The sequence below is a fragment of the Dermochelys coriacea genome, chromosome 16 (genome assembly GCF_009764565.3).
Source record: "Dermochelys coriacea isolate rDerCor1 chromosome 16, rDerCor1.pri.v4, whole genome shotgun sequence".
NCBI classification, from domain to species: domain Eukaryota; kingdom Metazoa; phylum Chordata; order Testudines; family Dermochelyidae; genus Dermochelys; species Dermochelys coriacea.
In genome coordinates this window covers 7,703,600-7,715,662 of record NC_050083.1, presented here as the reverse complement: position 1 = coordinate 7,715,662, position 12,063 = coordinate 7,703,600, and the positions used below count along the sequence as shown (strand labels likewise).

At 51.4% G+C, this 12,063-nt stretch overlaps 1 protein-coding gene across 3 annotated transcripts in view; it reads right to left on the bottom strand.

Moving 5' to 3' along the window:
- COL27A1 (collagen type XXVII alpha 1 chain) overlaps window positions 1-12,063 on the bottom strand; it is a 256,258-nt gene that overhangs the window by 2,521 nt on the left and 241,674 nt on the right. For all 3 annotated transcript variants that reach the window (XM_038374879.2, XM_038374877.2, XM_043498970.1), the window contains 10 exons: window positions 11,503-11,556; window positions 11,352-11,405; window positions 9,230-9,283; window positions 8,401-8,418; window positions 5,944-5,997; window positions 5,628-5,690; window positions 4,705-4,870; window positions 3,174-3,280; window positions 2,370-2,450; window positions 1,059-1,247 (listed from right to left, as the gene is read on the bottom strand). In XM_038374879.2, the coding sequence (XP_038230807.1) occupies window positions 1,059-1,247; window positions 2,370-2,450; window positions 3,174-3,280; window positions 4,705-4,870; window positions 5,628-5,690; window positions 5,944-5,997; window positions 8,401-8,418; window positions 9,230-9,283; window positions 11,352-11,405; window positions 11,503-11,556 (840 nt within the window). The remainder of the gene's footprint in view (window positions 1-1,058; window positions 1,248-2,369; window positions 2,451-3,173; window positions 3,281-4,704; window positions 4,871-5,627; window positions 5,691-5,943; window positions 5,998-8,400; window positions 8,419-9,229; window positions 9,284-11,351; window positions 11,406-11,502; window positions 11,557-12,063) is intronic.

Below are 12,063 nucleotides of genomic sequence, written 5' to 3'. Positions count from 1 at the left end.
TGGATGAAGGTGGTTACTAACCAGATAAAATCCTAGTAAAGACTCGTGGTGTATTATTAATACATGTTACCAGGCCAAGGTAAACCTTTCTTGTGCTTTCACCTGTGTTCTCAACTTGAGATCAGCTTCAAACTGCCTTGTCTTCACTTCTGCCAGTTACCATGAGTTAAGAACATACCTTTTTCTCTCCTGTGGAAAAGATACAACTCTGGGGGGCAGGCACAATGGGGCCTCGAGCACGGACTCTAGGTGCTACTAAAAATGCAGCTCAAAGCCCCATAGGGTCTGTTGCTGAGACAGAATTATTGCTTCATGATGCTGCTTCTGCACCATCACACTGGGAATTAACTTTGCTTGCTAACATTGGGTGTTTGCAATGCCTGGAATTAACTAAGTTAATCATTTTCAAACAGGACTGCTTGGAGTTGGGTCTCTAGCTAAACGGCCTGATGGGCAGAGCTATTGAGTGCCACCTGAAGCCAATATCGGGGGGCTGGGGTCTCCCCTAGACCAAGCCACTTATTTAAATGCCCAACGCGAGGCCCTTGAAGCTGAAAAATATGATTGCGATTGACCTTGGATTTAGGTGGATGTGGCCTCTCTTGGGTTAAACGTCTCTATCCAAGTCTATTGAGAACAGTATCTTGCCCATACAAAGATACCGTGAAAGGGAAGCTGGCACCTAATTTGCTTGACACATTAGCATGTGCTCCCGAACTGGAATTGCTTGCGGGGCAGGAGGGGGCAAGCATCCATACTACATGGGCTCCACCTAGCTGTGGGTAACGTGTAGCAGTGCTGTGGCCAACATTGAGTTGGCACCTATCACCTCTTCCCAAGGCTACCCAGCACAAAGCTCCTCTCCCTGCAGCTGGGAAGACAGGCTTTAATCTTACAGGAAGATCTGTCAACGGTTGCTGGGTGCAAACTACAAGGGGTTCCATCGGAAAGGCCTTTGCCCTGCGGGAATCTCCACTTCTCTCAACCTACTTGCTTCCGCTAAGAACACACCCGATTCAAACCACTGGCACAGCTTCCTGCCGCCCCCCTCCACTTACCATGCAACCTGGCAGCGTGGTCAGGTAGCTCTGCTCCCTGGAGTCCGCTAGGAACTTGACGTCTTTCTCCAGCTGTGGCTCTCCTCCGTTGGAGTCAGGCCTGCAGGAGTACGACACCTTCTGGGTGGCGAGGCTGCTGTGTAGCTTCAGGAACCGGAGCTGGACAGTGCTGGCTCCCTGGTACTCCAGCTGCAGCGACAAGAGGGTTAATGGGGTTCAGCTCGTGGAGGAGCAGACCTACTGCAGCTCCTAGAATGCTGAACCTGCAGCAAAGCCCCCGAGTCGAGCCTGATGGAGAGGGTGTCACCATTCGTGCCAGGAGCGATTCCGGCTCTTCCAAGGCTTACATTTAACCCACCCCAAGATTATCTAGGGTTGTCAGGTGTTGAGTTTTTCACCGGAGTGCCTGCTCAAAAAGCCCTGCTGACCAGGCTGTTAAAAGTCCGGTTGGCAGCACAGCGGGGCTAAGGCAGGCTCACTGCCTGCCCTGGCTCTGTGAGGCACAGCTCCCACTGGCCACAGTTCCCGGCCAATGGGAGCTGCGGAGCCAGTGCATGGGGCGGAGGCCTCTGGCCCCTGCACCTAGGGGACAGACATGCCACCCATTTTTAGGAGCCGCACAGAGCCAGGGCAAGTAGAGAGCCTGCCTTAGACCCGCTGTGCCGTCAACTGGGAGCTGTCTGAGGTCAGTGCCTCCCGGCTGGATCCCATACTCCAAACCCACCCCTTGTCCCAGGTCGGAACCCCCTCTTGCACCCCAAATCCCTCATCCCCACCCCTGAGCCCACACCCTCAGCTAGAGTCTGCACTCCCTTCCCCACCCCAGCCCTGAGCCTCCTCCCACATCCCAAACCCTTCATCCCCAGCCACACCTTGGAGCCTCACCCCCTCCCACACCCCAACCCCCTGTCCCAGCCCACTCCCCCTCATGGTTATAGGCACAGGGGGTTTTTTTGGTGGGGGAGGGAGTGCAGTGAAAATGCGAGCAGCTTTCATAGGCTGTAAGGCCACAAGGGACCAGTGTGCTCACTCAGTCTGACCTTACGTACAACACAGGCCCCAGGAAGTCCCTGGATTAATTCCTGTTTCAAGTAGAGCTTGATTCAAGAGTTACCAAGAGCTTCCTTAGCACCCACCTGATCCTACAGACCGTGCCAAGAATGAGAACAGCAGGTTCTGCGTCCCCTATTAAAACGTCCCTATGTGCAGTGCTCTGATCGCTCCTGGTATTGAGCCAAGCCGCACAGAAATGCCATGCCAGTGAGCTAATATGGGGCCACCCCTGATGCACCAGGGCAGAACAGAACTGACCTGGAAGCCCCCAGGCAGGGTGCTGAACCACACAAAGGTGTCCTTGGAGGTGTATGCTCTCAGCCAGGCTTTGATAGGCACCTGGGGGTTAAAAACGTTGCCACAGTTAGACGCCCCGGATGCGGCTGATGAGCTGACAGCCTGTCATGACTTTCAGGTCTCACTTGCATCTCTGTGTCTGAAGTTAAACAACTGGACTTCCTGGCAGCAAATAACTCTGGCCAGGAACTGCAGCCTGGGTTTGTCTCCAGCCGAGGCATCTCAGCAGAGCCGTGCTCTGGGCCTGCATGTGTGTAGTAATAATTGTGGTTTACAAAGGCTCTACCTCTTCCCACCCTCTGCTCACTCTTGGGGTTTACACAGAGACCAATCTTCACCCCCAGATAGCAGTATGCCCCTAAGCACCCCCAGAGGAGCTAAAGAAAAAGACCGCAGGTACTGCCTTGATCACAAGGCATCTGCACTGTTTGTGGCTTAGTCAGCACAAACCAGACCCGAAGCAAGTTACATGTGGCTGATCGTTGCCGCGAAGGTTCCAAGTTACGTCCCTCTTTAGCTCCTCTCTAATTCCCCTTGTCCCGCCTCTGATGTGCTATTAGTCACTCTCCCCCCCCCCCCCCCCCCCCCCCCCCCCCGCAATTCCTGGACCTCTACCCTGGCTTTCCTATCATTTCCCAGGTCCTTATCCGCACATGCATGGCTCTGCCACAGTCAGAGGCATTGCAGAGAAGCAGATTTTCTGCAAGTCCCGCTGCCTGAGAAAAGCAGCCAGACTCCCCCAGTGCTGCAAACCCCCTGCCATACCTGATTGCGTACTGGCGCTATACAGGTCTCTCCCCCTGCTGTGAAGTTGCAGAAGGCCAGCAGAGAGTCCTGCGGACTGCCTTGATTGGGATCTATGTAATAATAACCTGGAAGGGGGAAGAGCAAGTAGCAGGTCACCCAGAGCCGCTCGTGTTTGGGAAGAGAGAAGGCTGCTTTAGTTTTCATTTACAAGCGCACTCTTAGGGTAGTGCCTGTTATTAGGGCATCCCCAGTAGAGCAAACAGTCCTGTGATGTGCTCCGCTGCATTCCCCACCCCAGCCCCTTAACCACGTCGGTCTCAGTTTGCTATAAATCATGCTGACTTTCCCGTCATGTCCTGTGCCCCTGCACCGCAGCCAGACTCCCCGCCCCAGCCAACCCATCACAGGCCAGTCCCCACAGTGGACTACAAAAGCCTGCGGCTTAATAAACAGCAACCAGCCTGATGGCAGGGGATGTAGGCGCTCACTCCGCAGCAAGAAAGACGTTCCACGCTGCCATCATGTTCACACTGTCACCCACTTATTTTTTTAAGCTGTAGCAGCTCCAGCTTCGAGTTTGCTTTTTTTAGTTCAATCCCCAGTGAGTGAGCCAAGATGACAAGCAGGAACGCATCCAGCCTTTGCACTTCTGTGGCCCTCAGCCCACCCTAAGTCCACAGGAATCATGTAAGCCGTTGGTGAGCGGCTACACATCCCCCTCGGTGCCTGATCCAAACAGGATATGAGCATGTTACAGCCCCAGCCTGTGACATTTAGCAGCTCAGACGTTTAGTAGTGAGGGCCCCAGTTGAGTTCCCGCTGTGTCAGCCAAGATGGCGGACGTCAACACATCGCCCCACCCTGAGTGCGGTGGCAGGAAAACATGAGCCTGCCCGAGCACAAGGGCAAAACTTCTCTGTGATATTGCAGATGTGACAGGCGATATCCCCTCCCCACTCGTACAGGGCAGCAGCTCATTTTTTCTCCTACCGAGAAGACATGACGAGGGTCTGGCTGAAGGAGATGTTGGTCAATGGGCTCTAGAGAGAGCAGGTCAGAAGGGCTGGGGGCTGTGTGTGTGCACAATCCAGAATCAGAGAGAGGAGGTTATCTGGACCATCTCCTTACTTTCCTAGTGCTTTGACATTTCCGACCACCCACAGAGGAACCCTTCTTTTCTGCTGGACATGGATGTCCTGAATGCACTGTCTCTAAATTCCTCTGAGATTAACCATGGGGCAATCAGCAGCCCATTCACCTCCCACAGGGTAGGGCACAGCTCACTGCTGTACCTCAGTGCTCATGAAGGTGCAGGACTAATGACTTCTGCTTAAAACCAAGAGCAGAGGCCCTGTGGCCGCTTCCCTCCCCCACATGAACTCTCTCTGCAGAGCTTTAGCTCCCCAGCTGCTACACGCCAGTGGTGATCTTTCCTTAATGGAACTACCAAGCAGAGTTCAGAGAGGACTGGAAGGACACCAGTCCACCCTTGACTTCATCCGGACCAGAACCCCGCTCCCCAAAGGGTACGGTGCTGTTTATTCGGTACCATCAGGCAGGTCAGGCTGAGCCAGCAGGAGCTCCTTGCAGTTGGCAGCTGGATTATCTTTAGTGCCATTTGGGGGGTCCACCAGGAGCTTCAGCTCATGGCCTAAGTTGTCCAGAAGAGCCCACACCCAGGTGTAGTTCAGTTTGTTTGTTGAATAAATCAGATGCTAAAAGGGGTGGAAGAAATACAGAAAGTAATCTGAATCTCCCTCACCTTTCCCCAATCAGCCAGGAACAGCCCAAGTGCACCCAGTGTCTGTCTGGTCTAGTTACGCAATAGGGCCCTGATCTCAACTGGAATACGAATAATAAGGGGCAGGCAGGAGAGGAAGTTGGTAGGCTTAAGTAGATGCCTCCTCACTAAGTCAGCAGGACATCCACGGGGCTTTGTGATCTAACACTGTCGCACTGACTGGTTATACTTTCTGGGGAGTGACCAACAGGCTCAGCTGGTTTTCCTGAGACGCCTCTCCTCACTGGAGGAAGCCTTCTCCTGCCCAAAGAAGAGCAAAGTTACAATCTCTTCTCTTGTGGCTGGAAATCAGAAATCAGTGTAAAGGGGGGGGCAGGGGATTTAAGACTTGCAATGCAAACCCAGGGAGAGACAGGCCACTGGTTGTTCGGGGCCCTCAATTCTCCTGCTTCTAGCTTAGCGCTGGATTAAGCTACCGTATATTTTATATTTGAGCAAGCCTGTGCAGGTGAACTCCCACCCTTCCCCACCCCCCAAGCAAAAGCAGCCAACGACAGTCAGCACATCAGTCACACGTTGTCAGGTGCCACTTTGTCCTAGTTACACAGCTCCCATCAGGCCAAGACTAACCAGAGCTTTGGGAAAGGAAACATTCTCCCCACCAAAGCAGCAGCCCCCGTCACATGCTGCGTGAGACCTGATGGCTGTGTTCCCCCACTCACGACGCTCACCTCCAGTTCCTCCATGGAGACGTTGAACGAGGGTCCCCTGGGACCGGCAAGGCCAGGCGCACCCTAGACAACGACAACGACAACAACATTGGCACCCCTCTCGGCATTCTGCACAGAGCAGCAACGGTGGCCTGAGCCAGCAGCGGACTGGAGGCGAGGACCCGGGAGGTCCCTTCCAGCCCTGCTGCCGTCCAGCTCTGCGCAGGTACATGGCAGGCTGCTCCCCTGCCTCCATCGGTTGTCAGCAGCACTGTGCAAGTTCTCTCTTGTTTGAGAAAGAAAGGATGGGGGATATGTAAATATCGGCTTAACTTACAGGCAGGCCTGGCTCGCCTTTGGGTCCTGGAAGGCCTTGGAAACCTTTAAGTCCCTAATGTGAGAAAGAGAGAGGGGAAACCAATAAACAGTCAGCAAGATGCTCTGCAGCCGGAGCCTGTCCCAGAGAAAGCACTAGGAATCCCTGCTCTTCCCTCTGTCAGGGCCTGCTCCCCTAGTGGATCAGTCCATCCAGGGTAAAATGTCTCCCAAGACACTCTCCAGGGCGAAGGCATGTGGGACGAGCTGCAGGGACTGAAGGAGACACGGGGGGCATTTAGGAATGTGCTGGCTGTTTCTTAGAGCAGCATCGCCGGAGGAGATGGGATGATGACGCTGAAGCCGAGCACAGGGCAGGCCCCATCCATCCCTGCACGACACACACTGCAGGCTAGAGCCAGGCTCTGCCGCAGCTTCCCACCAGGGCTGGGGATGGCTTGTAATGTCGTGCTCATCAGATGCAGATGTGGCTCCGTTTGCCTCCTTCGCATGCCTGGAGAGCACAGCAGCACAGGGCCATATGCGGTGCAGGGCCCCACTTCCTGAGACCCAACCCCCAAAATGCAGGGGAGGAAGAGGAGGGCTGGTTACTTCTTAGAATCATACGATATTAGGGTTGGAAGGGACCTCAGGAGGTCATCTAGTCTCACCCCCTGCTCAAAGCAGGACCAATCCCCAACTAAATCATCCCAGCCAGGGCTTTGTCAAACCGGGCCTTAAAAACCTCTAAGGAAGGAGATTCCACCACTTCCCTAGGGAACCCATTCCAGTGCTTCACCACCCTCCTAGTGAAGAAGTTTTTCCTAATATCCAACCTAAACCTCCCCCACTGCAACTTGAGACCATTGCTCCTTGTTCTGTCGTCTGCCACCACAGAGAACAGCCGAGCTCCATCCTCTTTGGAACCCCCCCTTCAGGTAGTTGAAGGCTGCTATCAAATCCCCCCTCACTCTTCTCATCTGCAGACTAAACAAGCCCAGTTCCCTCAGCCTCCCTTGTAAGTCATCAGCCCCCTGATCATTTCCATTGCCCTCCACTGGACTCTCTCCAATTTGTCCACATCCTTTCTCTAGTGAGGGACCGAAAACTGGACGCAATACTCCAGATGTGGCCTCACCAGTGCCAAATAGAGGGGAATAACCACTTTCCTCCATCTGCTAGTAATGCTCCTACTAATACAGCCCAATATGCAGTTCGCCTTCTTGGCAAAGACGGCACACTGCTGACTCATATTCAGCTTCTCATCTACAGTAATCCCCAGCTCCTTTTCTGCAGAACTGCTGCTTAACCAGTCGGTCCCCAGCCTGTAGCGGTGCATGGGATTCTTCCGTCCTAAGTGCAGGACTCTATACTTGTTCTTGTTGAACCTCATCCGATTTCTTTTAGACCAATCCTCCGATTTGTCTCGGTCACTCTGGACCCTATCCCTACCATCCAGCGTATCTACCTCTCCCTGCAGTTTAGTGTCACCTGTGGACTTGCTGAGGGTGCAATCCATCCCATCATCCAGATCATTAATAAAGGTGTTGAACAAAATCGGCCCCAGGACCAACCCTTGGGGCACTCCGCTTGATACCGGCTGTCAACTAGACACTGAGCCGCTGATCACTACCCATTGAGCCTGACGATCTAGCCATCTTTCTATCCACCTTATAGTCCATTCATCCAATCCATACTTTTTTAACTTGCAGGCAGGAATACTGTGGGAGACCGCATCAAAGGCTTTGCTAAAACTTTCCTTCCTAAGTGCAGCTTCCCCAGAAGATCCCTGACCCGACTCTCAAATCTTCCCATCCTCCCACTCTGTCCAGGCTGTGGCAATGCAGCCAAGAGTCTGCCCAGCGCACTTTGCTGAGGGTTCTTGTTAAAGCTAGAGTCAGCCCCACCCTTTCCCAGGAACTTTCCAACGCAGAACCTATTACTGAGGAAACTGGGTCACAACAGCTGCGGCCCCTAAGGCAGCATTGCTGAGGATCAGACCTTTTAGCTTCAAAGGCCACCTACTTAACCCTGGCAGACTCACCCCCATTTGCATCAGGGGAGACTGGCAAAGACAGACTGACTGATTTGCCCGAGGAGACACGGGCAGCTGGTGCCCAGAGCCAGGATTAGATCTCAGGGGCTCCAGTAGCCAGAATTTGTCCCTGACTGCCATCTCTCCACACATGTGACTCTAAGGGCAGAGGATGCCCAAGGCCAGCTAGATTGTGAGCTGAGGAGATGCACAAATCAGCGCAAGTGTTAGGGCCTTCTGGGGAAAAAGCAGCAGGCTGCTCCAGCTTTCCCTGAGCCCTTTCTACTGGCAGCAGATCTGGCATAAACAGTCTCTCCTCCCCCAATCGGACACTGGGCTCGGTGGAGGGAGATGGGCAGAGATAGCCACGTGGGGTGGGATATGTTCAGAGGAGAGAGCTAGGACACAGTCAGGTCCCAGAAGATAACACTACATCCTACTTACTTTTTGTCCAAATAAACCCTGGAAGGGGAGAGAGAGAGAAAAAAAACAAAACATTCTCTGAGTTGGAAGATATACACTGACTTGGGAAGACATATAACCACTGCATCAATAAATAAAGACATGGAATAATATGAATAAAACACTTTTCATCAGCAGATCTCAAAGCAATACGCAAAGGAGGTATCATTACAGGTGGGGAAACTGAGGCATGGGGCAGAGACGTGACTCGGCCATGGACACCGAGCAGGCCAGGGAATAGAACCCAGGTCTCCTGAGTCCTAGGCCAGTGCTCTGTCCACTGGGCTCAACTGCCATCCCTTTCTCATCTCTGTGGTGCCCAATCCTGAACTACCCCATTAAGTGTCAGTCACTGCATCGCTTGTTACCAGCAAAGCACAATGAGCCCAGGGAATCCCAGGCTTCTGACGACTTGTGAGGTTAAAACCCAATATACATAATCTATCTCACTTGGCAGAATGTGACTCACCCCATCCACCCCCATAGTCTAGAGTGGGAGTGTGAACGGCCCCACCAAGCCTGCCATACTACAGGAAGATTGGAGGAGAAGTCCAGTTTGGGAGAGGGAACAAAGTAGTTTCAAAAGGAACAATGGTAAGTGTGTGACGAAGGGGAGTGCTGTTGGGGAGGGCTCCCTGAGTCATTCTGAACTGTCCCAATAATTATTATTATGTAACTAGTCATGCTATTTCAGCCGGCTTTGGTGGGCAGCTGTAAACCAGAGCATCTATTTAAGTGCGTGAAGCAGCTGGTTGCCCATCTATCACATGGTCCCGTCACATGCACCCCTCTGGGACAGCGAAGGACTTACTGGCATTCCAGGGAAGCCGGAGGATCCCCGTGGTCCAGGTGGGCCGATATTACCCTGCAAAAATGGCACAAGCTCAGCTGACAACATATTGCAGGAAAATGTGGGAAAAACCCATGGGTGCCCCGGACCTAGGTTGCCCCATTCAGGGCCTTGGAGTTTAGAGCATGCACTGAACCGCCAAGCTGCAGAGGGATTCTCCAGCCCTCAAGGCAAGAAAGGAACATCACTAACAAGAATTCTTCAAAAAAGAAAAGGAGGACTCGTGGCACTTTAGAGACTAACAAATTTATTTGAGCATAAGCTTTCGTGAGCTACAGCTCACTTCATCGGATGCATTCGGTGGAAAATACAGTGGGGAGATTTATATATAAGGAGAGTGATAAGGAGAGATTTATATATAAGGAGAGTGATCACTTAAGATGAGCTTTACCAGCAGGAAGGAGCTTTACCAGTAGGAAGGGTGTGTGGTTGCTGGTGAGCATTTGCTTCAGATTGGGGAGTTGTCTGTAAGCAAGGACTGGCCTGTCTCCCAAGATCTGTGAAAGTGATGGGTCGTCCTTCAGGATAGGTTGTAGATCCTTGATGATGAAGGACGACCCATCACGCTCACAGATCTTGGGAGATGGGCCAGTCCTTGCTTACAGACAGCCCCCCAGTCTGAAGCAAATACTCACCAGCAACCACACACCACACAACAGAACCACTAACCCAGGAACCTATCCTTGCAACAAAGCCCGTTGCCAACTCTGTCCACATATCTATTCAGGGGACACCATCATAGGGCCTATTCACATCTGCCACACTATCAGAGGCTCGTTCACCTGCGCATCTACCAATGTGATATATGCCATCATGTGCCAGCAATGCCCCTCCGCCATGTACATTGGTCAAACTGGACAGTCTCTACGTAAAAGAATAAATGGACACAAATCAGACGTCAAGAATTATAACATTCAAAAACCAGTTGGAGAACACTTCAATCTCTCCGGTCACTCGATTACAGACCTAAAAGTGGCAATACTTCAACAAAAAAACCGACTCAAACAAGAGACTGCTGAATTGGAATTAATTTGCAAACTGGATACAATTAATTTAGGCTTGAATAGAGACTGGGAGTGGATGAGTCATTCCATAAAGTAAAACTATTTTCCCATGTTATTTCTCCCCCCACCCCACCCCCCACCGTTTCTCAGACATTCTTGTTAACTGCTGGAAATGGCCCACCTTGATTATCACCACAAAAGGTTTTCCTCCTTTCCCCCCCTCCTTCCTGCTGGTGATGGCTCATCTTAAGTGATCACTCTCCTTACAGTGTGTATGATAAACCCATTGTTTCATGTTCTCTGTGTGTGTGTATATAAATCTCCCCACTGTATTTTTCACCAAATGCATCTGATGAAGTGAGCTGTAGCTCACGAAAGCTTATGCTCAAATAAATTTATTAGTCTCTAACGTGCCACAAGTACCCCCTTTCTTTTTTGTGAATACAGACTAACATGGCTGCTACTCTGAAAAGAATTCTTCACACATATTCAGCTGACGATCCCATTGTACTTTAAATTAAACCTCACTACATCCATGAGGTTGATCCCAATCCTACTTGGAGTATAAAAAGGAAATGGAGTCCAATGGGATTAGAAGACTTGCCCAAAGTCAACAGAAAGTCAGAGTCAGGAATGGACCCAAGTCCCGATTCCCAGTCCCCTGTTCTAACCACTAGACCCCACTGTCTCTGTTGGCAAATCCCCCTCCTTTTGCAGCGCTGGGGTCCACGCGCTGGGGTCCACAACCAAAGCCATTTCTTATTTTTCTACCTGTCAGGGTATTTTGCAGAGAAGAGGCAGGTTTTGTAACAGCAACCAAAAAGTGCCAAACATCCACCCAAGCCAAATTCCAATTCCCTCCCTCCAGTAACGTCACTTCTGCCTGCACGCCTTTGTTCACCCCAGGCTGGGAACTTACCTTTGGATGAATTCATTGCTTCCCCCCTGTACCTCCTTTTCCCCAATATTGGAACTACCAGCTGGTGCCTGAAAGCAGCCATGCAAGCCAGCGGGGGGCAGGGCTTGCAGATGACTGCAGAACAATCTACACAAGGAGAGGACAAATTAAAGTCCTTTACCTGCTCTCCCTTTGATCCTGACCTTCCAGGTGCACCTATGGGTCCTTGCTTGCCCTAAGAGATGGGACAGGTACTGAGTGAGCACCACAGTAAGTAGTTGAAAGAGGCAGGACAGGGAAGGGAAAGAAAAGAAAGAAATCACTATACATACCTTAAAGCCATCATCTCCTTGTGGGCCACGATATCCCTTGCTGCCTTTCTCACCCTAGAAGAGTCAATCACGGGCAGGAATTGGTAACAGCACAGACAACAAAACAACAGCCCTACATCTGAGACGTGGGAAGGTAAGAAAGGTTCTAGCAGCCCTTTAATAATCAGTTTCTGGGAGACGGAGTGTGAGCTGGAGTGGAGGTTAGATACAGGGAACCTTATTAATGTCAGTTACTACATCTCATTATGGCAGCCAAGGTCTGAGGTTTTGCTGGCTGTTAAGACAGGAGATTCTGAGACCAAAGGAGTTAACGCAGATGATCATCAGAACTGGTTTTGCTGTATGTTTTAAGTACAAAGTATTGATAGATATTGATCGTGTTCCCTGTACAGCTGTCATCATCAGATTGGTGAGCACCCTAAAGAGATTCAAAATCCTCCCTAGATGCGTAATCCACACAAATGCAAAACAAGACCAATGTCCTTCCTTCAAACTCAAACACCGAGAGGAGGGAAACTGCAGAAATTAGCAGGAGGCCTAGATTTGTTCCACTTTCCTGAT